Source organism: Rhinolophus sinicus, chromosome 5 (assembly GCF_057876585.1).
Source record: "Rhinolophus sinicus isolate RSI-liver-muscle chromosome 5, RSI-T2T, whole genome shotgun sequence".
Taxonomy (NCBI): domain Eukaryota; kingdom Metazoa; phylum Chordata; class Mammalia; order Chiroptera; family Rhinolophidae; genus Rhinolophus; species Rhinolophus sinicus.
Genome location: NC_142505.1, coordinates 21,819,315 through 21,831,596, shown reverse-complemented (window position 1 = coordinate 21,831,596; position 12,282 = coordinate 21,819,315). Strand labels below are relative to the sequence as shown.

General features: G+C 39.6%; 1 protein-coding gene across 7 annotated transcripts in view; it reads right to left on the bottom strand.

Annotated features, from left to right (window-relative positions):
• Positions 1-12,282, bottom strand: part of NEK10 (NIMA related kinase 10) — a 181,424-nt gene that overhangs the window by 60,860 nt on the left and 108,282 nt on the right. For all 7 annotated transcript variants that reach the window (XM_019745290.3, XM_019745292.3, XM_088798310.1 and 4 more), the window contains 3 exons: positions 12,090-12,219; positions 11,476-11,546; positions 3,097-3,310 (listed from right to left, as the gene is read on the bottom strand). In XM_019745290.3, the coding sequence (XP_019600849.3) occupies positions 3,097-3,310; positions 11,476-11,546; positions 12,090-12,219 (415 nt within the window). The remainder of the gene's footprint in view (positions 1-3,096; positions 3,311-11,475; positions 11,547-12,089; positions 12,220-12,282) is intronic.

The following is a 12,282-nucleotide window of genomic DNA, read 5'->3' as shown; positions in this document are numbered from 1 at the left end:
ATTTTGACTTTGGAGAAGAGCCAGAAGTCACGTGGGGCCAGATCCAGTGAATAAAGTGGATGAGGACACACTGTAATGTTTTTATTTGACAGAAATTGTCATATATCAGAAGCAATATGTGACACAGTGCCTTTCCATTGTGATAAAAAAAATTACCATGAATGCTGCTGCTAAGTGCCATCTAATGGAAAGGCAGGGATCTTCAATACAGGAAGTGGCGTGTTGAACTTTAGTAACAGTGTGTGACAAGTTTCAACTTGTTCTGTGCAGTCAGTTGGGTGTGAACTATGATTGGGAGAAGCTGTGTTTTAAAGTGTGCCGTAAATCATCCTCCATCATGACAATGCTCGGTGTCACACATCGCTTCTGGTATACGGCAATTAACGTCAAATGAAAACATTACGGTGTGTCCTCATCCACCTTATTCACTAGATCTGGCACCATTTGACTTCTGGCTCTTCCCCAAAGTCAAAATGATTCAGGATATTGAGGCAGCCATGACAATGCAACTAAAGACACTCACGAAAGAAGACTTCCAGAACTGCTACAGAAAGTGGCAAGAACGATGGGAAGTATATTTGAAGTAAGGGGGAGTATTTTGAGGGGGATTAATGGCAATGTGTCTTTTACTGGAATAAATTTTTTTATTTAAACATTCATCATATTGTTTGATCACACCTCGTACTGCTTACAAACAAAAAGAAACATGCACTTTTACACTACAGTTTTTCTGCCTGCAATGATTCAGTGGTATGTTTTAAAAAATAATAACTGGTACTTAGTGAGGATAATGTCAATTAATTACATGTTTTCTTTTAATGGAACGTAATCATATTTCCTTCTCAGTTCCTTCATAAAGCTGCATTTTTTTTTCATTTTAGTTAACATTTGATTAATCTTGAAGTGAAAAATTACCAGTATACCTAAAATTGTGCAAAAGAAGATATTTTATGGCACTTTAAAAATACAAAATTTGCTTTTATTAAAGCAAAATTGAAGCATAGTAAAGCACTTCTCTATGGTTTTTATAAGACTGAATGTTCCATGAGGGTGCTGAGACTGGCTAGGAGCAGGTACTTAATATTTATTAATCGCATAAATAACATACATGGATTTAGTACTAATGGATCAGTTAGTACTCGATTAACAAGTTGCATCAACAAATTGTTCTTCAACACAAGCATTGCTCATTTTATATTATTGATGCTATCTTACAATTTACGCCACTTTTTAATTAGCGCAGTACATTCAAACACATTAAGCGTAGGAGCTTCTGAAATAGGTAATATGTTCCCCCTAATGTACGGATGAGTAAAGAACCTCTAGAAACTCAAAACTCCGTCCTTGACTATAGATCTCTCCTTTGTTTTACCTGGTCATGGCCTGAGAGTTAGATTTCTACAGTTAAAATGGCCGCCCAAAAACGTACTGAAATATTGATAGGTGAAACAATAGGTATCTTGGATTTGGAAGGGGTAGTGGGTGGCTATAGAGATGATACATGACTGGCCTAAAGTATCAATTATTGAAACTGGGAAATGGGTACACGAAGTACTCTCTTTACTTCTACAAATATATGAAATTTTCCACAATAGAGAGTTTTTTTAAAAAGCTGAGAAGTAACATTAAATAAATTAATGAAATGGTCCTTCTCAAGGTGTTTTGCTAAAGATAAGAAAATTTCTACTGAAAGATTTCACACTAACTCCACCCGTCAGCTACATGAAGCTAATATAAACTAATTCTTTTATATCCAACTGGAAATTGGCCGAGTAGCTCTGTGATGCAGAACTTAACAGAAATGACTAAATCTCTTGCATTTTAGTTTACTGAAAATGCTATACTCGGAATGCAACATGACGTCCATAGAATAATGTGTTTCTCATTGTTGCCTAGTTTTAACAGCATCTGGTAGCAGAATTACAAGCAAAGTGCACTCTCACTCCCTGTGTATAAGATTTAACTGTGTTCTGCAAGAGCTGTAACTCCAAGTCACAAGCTCCTAAACACAAATCGAGGCCTTAGGTAATCACCGTGGATTGTTCTCTGAAATTGCAGCTGGGCTCAGCCTTTAAGACAATGAAGATGAAAGAGATTCCCCCACAAAGAAACCTATATCGAACTGCGGGTTCCAAGTGTGTCAAGACAAACCCACTGAACAGTAGCGTTTTCCCTCTAAAAAGAAAGGAGTTTGCTGGATATGCTGTTATTTGAGAAATCAGAACATCTTATATAAGAGACCAACGTCTTATATAAGTTTCCCAGCTGAAGCAGAGCAGGTCCTTAGGATCCCGGAAAGGAATTTAATGAACAGGTACCCTGATCAAGTATCCTGATCAAGAATGAGTGTTATGACCCTATTGCCTTGGAAGCCAGCCCCCCCAAGGGAGAAAAAGAACGCTTAGGGATTGAACGGCCCCTTACTAGGTCCCTGCTCAGGGGAGCCCAGAGCACAAGCAAAGGATGGGCCATTGGTCATGATGCAACAGGCACATAACTGACACGACCACTTGCACACATGGACATTTGTCACTTTGGCATCCCTTTTTCAAGGTATGCTCAGAAATAAACACCCAAATAATTGAAAGGTTACTGGAAAGAAAAATAAAAGCACATATTCCAATTTGAAGGATAGCAACGTTATTACCACCACAAACAGGAATGAAAGCAATTACACAGATTAACAAGAAAAATATTTTAAGGCAAATATTGTTTCCTTCTCTCAATAACACATGACATTTTCATCCATATGCCCAAAATCAGATGGCTGAAAAAATTAAATATAAGCATTCACTGCTATTTATACAAAGATCAATATATAAACTTAAAGAATTGCTAAGAGATCCTTTTGCTACCTCTGGTTTTGTAATACATACAATAAATTATGGGTTACTCCTTTGGGAAATCAGTTATATTGAATTACTTTAATTATAAGATACAGACAGGGATGCAAGTATGTAACTATAACAGTGAAATATTACATGTAGCATTTGATATTTTCCTAACTTAGGATGAATTTCCCTTAAGACCAGTACGGACAACCTCAGACGACCTTGTTAGAGGGTATCACGAAGAGACTGAAAGGTTCACACTTACGTGAGACAGCAGAGCCAGCTCATGGTGACATGTGACGGCGTTGCGGTTGGCTTCCATAAAATATCTCTGTGTGCGCCTCCGTTCCCGTTCCAGTTTCTTTTCCAAGGCCAGCTGGGATATAGATAAGCTGTCTAAATACTTCATCATGACATCTGAGATCATGGAGCTGACTTGTACAATATCTGGGCGGCCTTCTGCATCAGGAGTGAGGCACCTAAGAGAAGAGAAGAGAATTACACTCTGCTCAATGTCAGGGCCAGGCCGCAGGTGTGGAGGGTCAAAGATAAATTCCACTGTATGTCCACCAAGGTGTTTGCACCCATGGGGTAAGACAGACATCAAGCTCAGTTTTAAATCCAAGACTTCTCAAAAGGCATTTGAAAAGTTTGGGAAAGAGAGAATGGCAGCACTGTTCTCTTTGCAACTGGACTGGCAGGCAAGGGTTCCAGACTGAGCGGAAGCTGCTCCTTGGGTCAGGATAGGCGGGTGGTGTTATCTTCTCCTGTGTGAATTGGTTAATTTCTAAAATCACTGCCAACTCACTGGTCAGTGAATCAAAAAGGGACACGAATGATATAGGCCCTGATGATCACCCCTGATGCACCAAAAGGAAGAAAGTTTTCTGAGGCGGGAGTGTCACAATTTATTGGCTTTTTCCAGCTGCACAGCGGCAATATCAAACGCATCCTGATCAGTGAGTGTCTCACAAAACACCAAGTCACAAAAATAAAATGCAACCCAGTTACTTAGAGGTTTAAGATATTTGTAGTAATTTTTTCTTTTAAAGTAGCTAATTTGACACATTACATGCTAATATTTTCTATGATTTTGGGGGGATAGGAATTATCAATCAGCCTGCTACAGAGAGTATTGTTCATATCACAGCCAGACACTCATAGAAGGCTCTTCTAGATGCCCATGGGATCAATTCTCGAGACCATTGGTTTGCATGTGTTACATACTACTGGCACTCACTACATTTTCTCTATTTTTTACTCTAACTTCACTGCAGTCCTGTGTGTTTTTCAGTAAAATTGAACTTGTTTGCACTTTGAGAAAAAGGTCTAATTTTCACATCTTGTATTTGATTTAGCAACCCCCAGTTAAAATAACTCTATACTGATGTCTCCAGGCAAGATTTAAGAGTTATTACACATAATTATTCTTCAAAACAAGTCAAACTCAGACTCTAACTTGTTGAGATGCTAATTATTCTTTCTTATTGAGGTTTTTAGCCATGAGTAAAATACAAACGTCTTAATCAGATTTTAAGACATTACTTTATCATGTCATGCTTTACCTTTACACTACTTCTTTTTAAGTTCTAAGGCAATAGGCTTAATACTATGATTATGACGAACACATATATACATCTTCTGAATTCTTAGATAACAAAGTTCAGCCTATGCATTTATTATATACAAAGTAAGGCAAGAGATTGTGGAGATAGAGCCAGCTATATAATTTGTTGGGCGCCCAGTACAAAATGAAAATGTGGGGCCTCCACAGAGTGGAAAAGTCAATCTCCCCTTTCCATAGTCCAGCATCCTAATTGATGGTAGAAGAGAGACCCCAAAAAGTTGCACCCTCCATACCCACAGGATATAAGAGGCCTCCACTGAATCGACCAGCAAACACACTATGGTGCTGCCAGCCTGGTCAGGGATGGCTTCTTCTTGGCCCCGCCGCAAGACAGAGTGGGGCACATACTGCCCCCTGACCCTCTCCTCACCTACAGATACACCCCATGGGGGAGGAGGGTAAACGTGGAAACAGGCCTCCCCTGTTGACACACCCAATCACCATACTAGGTAAAGGGCAGCAGCAATGATGGAACAGGGACACGTAGATAAAACTGGAGGCCAGGTGGGGGCAAAAGGGGCTGGGAGTAGATGGCTGAGAATCTATGCCAGAGAAGCAGGGAGCTGGAGGGACCAAAAATGAGCTGAGGCTCCAAGCCCCCAACACACATGCTCCTTGTCCCATCAGACTTCACTTCCCAAACACAAATTCAAAGATAAAATTAAGTTCAAGACCTTGAACACAGAGTCTTAGACCCAGACCACAGGACCCCTGTCAGTGTGGAGGCCCCAGGCATAGTCATAAACATGTGAAGCCAGCCTGTGTGGCAATAACATATTTGTATTCAAGTGTCTTACCTTTACTCATAATCACAAAAGAATCTAAGTGTTGAATTTCACCTTCTAATTAAATCAAGTTCTTCATCTACTCTCATTTAATTAGCAAAAGGGATTAAAGCTGATAAAAATGTTTGCTTGACCTAATGTTGGTTATGACTACCATGTGAGCAAAAAAGCCAAAAAAATAAACAAAACTTCTAGCATCTAAGCTTTTCATTAGTGCAGATATTCTAAATTCTTAGTCTGCAGATACACAAACTGATTTTCATGGTAATATTAGCAGTTGAATTATCAGCTGAGTTTTGTTTTTTAATCAAAAAGGCAACATAAGCTAGTTTTACAAATTTATGGTTATATATTATGGTAAATGAGAACCAGAATGGCCTCTGTTCTGGCAGTTAGTCATCTCCTCCTCTCCCAAAGTTATTCCTCATCCTGTATTTGCCAGTTCTGGAAAAGGAACCACCTGGGAGATACAGTTTAGCATCATAACTAGGCCTACAGGCTCTAGGTCACATTGCTGGGCTTTAAATCCTGGCTCACCCTTTGTTAACTCTGATCTTGAGCAAGACTTAGTTGCTAAGCTTCAGACAGCCCGTCTATAAAATGGGGTGATCACAGTATTTACCTCACCAAGCTGGTATGGTGATTACATAAAGCCACGTTTGCAAAGTGCTGACACATTATGAAAGCTCAATAAATTTAAAAGAAAATCCACCATTGTATTTCTCCTCCATCCCCTCCTACACTCAACCAAAACCAAGTCCTGTGGCTTCCACCTCCTAAATATGTTTTGAATTCACATCCTCCCCCTCTAATCCCATGGCCATTGGCCTATTGCATCATCACTTGCTGAGACTACTGAAATGGTGTCCTAAGTTGCACGCTCCTCACTTGTTCACTTGTTCACCTCTGATCCATGTTGTAAACTTCTACCAGAATAATATTCCAAAACTGATTACATCACTCCTGTGCTCAGAATTCCTCAGAGTTCCTCCCTGGCCTCTCATTGACCCAATGGGACAAAATTAAAATTCCTAGCGTGCCATACAAGGCCCCTCTTGACCTGGCCCTTAACTCCCTCCATAGCTTCAGCTCCTCTTCCCCCCTCTCCCTTCCCCAAGCAACGCAACAAATGCTCCTACCTGTACTTTCCCAACAACCCATGGCTCTCCTATGCCACCATTTCTTTGCTCATTTTATCCCTTCTGTTTGAATCTGGGGTGTTTTTTTTTTTGCTGATGATACCGACCCTTTCCCAAACCATATTCCTTAACTGCCTGCCAAAATCCCACTTTTCCAAGTCTCCATTAGGAAGACTTCTTGGACCACCCTCAGATAGACTTACTATCCCCCTTTTATATGTTCTCATTGTACTGTCTATAGCTAAGTACTCAAAACTACCATAATTATTGTATTGTGATGACCTGTTTCACCACTAGAACCTGGAAACTTCTCGAGAGGAGGGACATGTGTCCCCTTTACCATGATCTCCCCACCAAATAAAATGGAATCTGGGTCCTAACAGGTACTCAGCAAATGAACAAACGAATGAACAAAGAAACAAACTTAGCCTAACATCTAAGAATTTATCTGTTCATAACCCAAAATATTTGGCTACAGAGTTTTGGATTCCCAGGAACATCTACTAAAAGCTCCAGTTTAGCCTCATTGCTCTGAAATACCTCCTTGCTTAGATATTTCAGAGAAATCATTTTTTCACAGCTTTAATTTGTGTTATTTTTTTTACTTTTTGAACACATGGATTTTATTTTATTTTTATTTTTTTCAATTACAGTTGACATTCAATATTATTTTATATTAGCTTCAGGTGCATAGCATAGTGGTTAGGTATTTAAATAACTTACAAAGTAATACCCCCACTAAGTCTAGTACCCATTTGGTACCATACAAAGTTATTACAATATTATTGACTGTATTCCCTATGCTGTATTTTACATCCCCATGACTATTAAGAGCAACTGAATGTTCCAATAATCTTTAATCAAATAATGCTCTAATCAGATAACCATAAAATCATGTTCTAGAAATAAATCTGGGATGCTCCACTCACCCCACCTACTTTGTCCCTACTCTTCTCTGAGAGACCAGATGAAAAGAATTATAGGACACAATGTTCAATTGTGTTCATTTCATGTTTTAAGAAACAAAGAGTTGAAGGTAGGGTGGAAAATGTAATGACCCACTTGTCCTTAGTACTAGCTGAAAGTACTAACTTTGTTAGTCTCATGATTGACTCTGAAACAAAAAGCGCCAACCAGCTTACGCAACCAGGCACAGAGAGAGAAAAATAAGGCAACTGGAATATTTTGTGCACAGGAGGCAGCATTCTGCCTTTTTAGAAAGTAAACAGACAATAATCTCTTAATAGTGTACTGGAAGGGAAAAAAATAGTAATGCTGGTACTGGGCAGAGCAACGAAATGTATTTCTTTTCTGCCCCAAACTGCTCAGGCTTCCTAAGACAGTCTCCCAATCTAAAAGCCTGTTAGGAAAGAAAGCTCCCAGTGACAAAATGTGCTTATGCCCCCCATGAACAAATAGGAAAAAGGAAAGATGCCGTGCATTAGAAACACAAAGTGTATGAGCTCTACCTGACAAAATGTAGAAAGTAAACGTGAGGAGACGGTACAGATGAAGGAAGAAGACACACGTGATTGGAAACAACGCCTGGTCTAAAATTAAGAATGAGTCTGGTGAACGTTTCCATCAAGGGTTCGCTTATATTTCAAAAGCTCTACAACATTACTACTGACTGGCTCTGAGCCTGGTTTGCTGAGTCACAAATGATTAAGGACACTTTTGCCTTCATGTGTCCCTTGTATCCATTTCCTGAAGAAAATAGGAAATTGGATTTGTTCCCTAATTCTTTTGGAACTTAATTTTTAAAGACTACAAATCCAAAGCAAATTAAATATGCAATTGCATGCAACTCATGACTGATTTTGTTTTTTTATGTCAAATTTTCTAAAGATAAAACTTTATGTGCGATGTGAACCCAGACAATGAGTCTCGAATAACTTTAAATCAAAACAACATCTGTTACAGAATGCACACTGCAATCTTAATTTATAGTCAGTTATAAAATTAATGGTCAGTTCTTACTTATTATGGCATCTTATTATTTCAAATAAAAAGTATTCTCAAAAATATTTCATCTAGAGTCCCTTAATAGTGATCATTCATCCTCTTAAACATTCTGGTGACAGGGAACTCACTACCCCTCTAGCAGCCTGCTCCACTGTGTAGCTCCAATTCTGACACACACTTCCTAACGGTGAGCTGACCTTGGCCTCCTTGGAACTTGCACTCCATGATCTGGGCTCCATTTTCAAAAGTGCCACAGAATAAATCCAATTTTTTTCATATTTTCAGTGCCATTCCATTGTCCCAGTGAACGAAAGCAGTTTTTAATCCTCTTATGATCGTGCCCCAAAATTTGTTGACTCAATTTCCACCCCACAGTGAAAAAACCCTACTTCTCTCCATCAACACCAACACCAATGCAGTCAAAGCCGCCATCATCTCTCAGTGGACAGCTGGACCTCCCTCTCCCTCCCACTCTCATTCCCTCTAGTCCATCCCCCATAGAATAGCCAGCATGATCTTTGCTAAAGAGGAAATTTTCACCACGTCCCAGCTTGTGAATAGCCCTTTACTCCTCATACTCGAGATAAAAATTCAAAACACTCTGTGGCCTATAGGACATGGCCAATCCGGCCCCTGTCGGCCTCCCCAGGCCCTAATGATTCGCTGGCTACTCTCTCCCTTACTTAACATACTACAGCACCAATTTCTTTCAGTTCCTCAAACTAACAAGCTCTTTCCCTCAGGAAAGCCTTCACAGATGTTGGTCTATGAATTCTTACTACGCTCTGTTTACTATTTGAGAATTAGTGATTGTTCAGGCCTCAGATTACATGTCCATTCTTCATAGAAACTTCCCAAATTCCCAGAGTATGCCAAGTCCTTCTGTAATTTCTTCTTGCTCCCTTTCCTCTCTTTCACTGAATTTATCATAATTTCCTTTATATACTTAATTCCATAAGTGATAATATTATTAGTAACAATACTTAGTTTTATTGAGGACTCACTACATGCTGGGCACTGTGCTAAGAGCATCGGATTTAGGCTTTGACACAAGCTCATGAGTAATTACTGTTGTTACCATACATCACAGATGAGGCAAATGGGGCCTGGGGATGTTAAAGTGAGTAGAAGAATTAGAATCCAGTTGATTCTAGAACCTACTGATGTTCTTAACCTTTACACGACAACTTATATCTGACTCTGCCACAAGCCTCTTAGCCCCAAGAGGCATGGATACCAATAGGCAGGGAGCCTGTCAGAAGCAAATTATGGTCCTGTTTGCCCAGTGACACAAAATCAGAATAACATCTCCGTTCTTCTTCTCTGCACTATGCCTCCCCTGTTCTTTGTGGCAATCAAATACCTATGAAACGGAGAAATGAAATGAGTAAATCTGGTACTCTTGCCTTGACATCTCTGGAGACTTCTTGAATTTTTAAGGCACTTCACAGAAAACAAATAGAGAACAGGAACAAATCATGGAGATGAGCAGTTTAAATACATCTGTCTGGATTCATTAGCAATAGGGCATGATCCAGCATACGCAGAATTCAGATGATTTGGAAGGCGTTTTCAGCTCATTTCCCGTAATATTAACAATGACAACGGCCAGCGTTGCTCAAGATTGACCATGTGCCAAGCCCATGCTAAATGATTTGCATAGGTAGGTACTTTGTATAAAAATCACACCAGCCTGATGAGTTTGGTACTATTAGGATCCCCATTTTACTGAATGAGGAAACAGATGCAGAAAAGAGTGGTCCAATTGTTTGTTTAGAGTCCACTGTTAGTGAAACTTAGCCCCAGCTGGCCTGAGGGCAGCATTGTGCTGAAGGAGGAAAGATATAATCCTATAAACACGTGAGGAGGACCAATTAGTGCAAAACAATGGGCTGGGAGGGGAAACCAACGAGAAAGGGGCATGCCATGGTAATATGTCTATGATATCCCATCAGAGATAGTGCAAAGTGCTAAAATAGATACAGAATCAAGTTTAAGGAAATTGGGCAGGGGAATGGAGAAAGATTCTATCTGGACTGACTCTAGGGTTTCCAGTGGGGCAGAGAAGTAATCTCGGGCCAATTTAAGTGTATAAAATGATCCAGAAATAGCAATCAACCAGATAAATGACTCATTTATTCATACAATCAGTATTTGTTAAGGGTCTACTTCATGCCAGGCATTGCTCCGGGCACTGAACCGCTATGAGCTAAACTGAAGAAGTCCCACTCTTGTGGAGTTTTCATTCTGGTGGGAAGAGAGGGAATAAAAAAACAAGTCTGCATACGCAAGCATAACATGTCAGGGTGATGGGTGCTGTGAGCTTTATAAAGCAGGCAAGGGGGCAAGAGTGAGAGGCTGTGGGGGCATCAGGGTGCTTTCTGACGTGGAGACATTTCAGTAGAAAACTTTGGGAAGTGATGGCCTGTGCCAGGAGTGTATCAGAGAAAAGAGAGTTCCAGGAAGAGCAAGGACAAAGGTCCAGAGGGAAGGTGCAGGCCAGGACGATCAGGCAACTTTCCTTCCCTGGAGGCAGGGAAAAGAGGGAAGGTGGGAAGGGATGGGGTGCGAGGTCAGCTGGGACAAGCCCTGCGAGGTCAGAACTTAGGGAGGGGATAATGACTTTCATTACTCCTACTACAGTGATAGCTGGAAAACTTTTCTGACTTTCTTTGAAAATTTATTACACAATATAACATTACTGATTTAAAAACAGCAATGAAAAATGCTTACAGGTGTATCACCTAACACAGCCTTTTGCAGTTTCTTATGTTCTTGTCCAGCTTTTTCCCACATTCATGCATATTTTCACGTTTTTGGTCATCGTTATAAATAGCTTCACATCCTGTTTGCACTTAGCGTCATATTGTACCTGTTTTATAGGTTGATACAGAGCCTTTTACATCCAGCATTCTAGTGGTTGTATAATATTTCAAGTAAATGTACCGCTTCCTCTTGGACACTTCATGGCTTCCAATGGTCATTATTACTGATGGTGCACCAACATTTTTCTAGGTTTGAATTATTTTGAAGCCCTTCCTCTCAATGAATATTTGCATAGTGAATGTTTATACACATGAGGTATTGCTTGATAATTTCTGCATGGTCAACGCTGTGAGACTAATTACCTTCTGATGGTATCTGTCACTTTTTCAGAGTAGATGCCTTCTGGCACTGGTTCGTATACCGCCTCCACTATCTGCAAAACAAACAGAGTGGAATGACGGAAATAAAGGGGCCATTGATATTTTTGAGCAGTAACACTTGGCCACAACATGAGAGTTACTCAATAAGCATTATAACTTTGTGCACAAATTTTAATCATAAACAAAAATGTCCAACAAATGAAAAACTAACATCAATTAAACAGTTCTTGGACTTGGTGTTGTATTCGTCAAGATGAGCTAAAGTTAACCTCGGATTCATATTAATGACGTGAAGGATAATAAAATACGCTGGATTGTGAGTAATCCAAACTACAATCAAGAATAACAGACCAAAATTAATTTGTTATATTTATTTCATAATTTTCTATGATAATAAATGAAGACCATTATAGAAAAAAATGTGCCATAACACATTTAGAAAAGGGAGAAAATAAACTGGATCATGCAGTTAATAAAACAATGCCTCATTTTAATTGATAACTTTTTAAAAAAATCACTAAGGTTTTATTCAAGGAAAAGAGGGATGGTGTTTTTAGCAGCATGAGACCCTTTTGACCTCTCTCAAAGCTTCTTACTTTTGTAGCCAGGGAAAGCATGTTGGTGCTGCAGAAGGGAGGATTCAGAGTGGCCATCTGATAAAGGATGCAGCCTGCTGCCCAGACGTCAGCCTTCTCCCCATATGGCTCACTCTTCAGTACCTCAGGGCTGAATGAAAATAAAAATGTTAATAGACACTGAAAAGGGAGAAGAGTCAGCACAGAAAGAAAT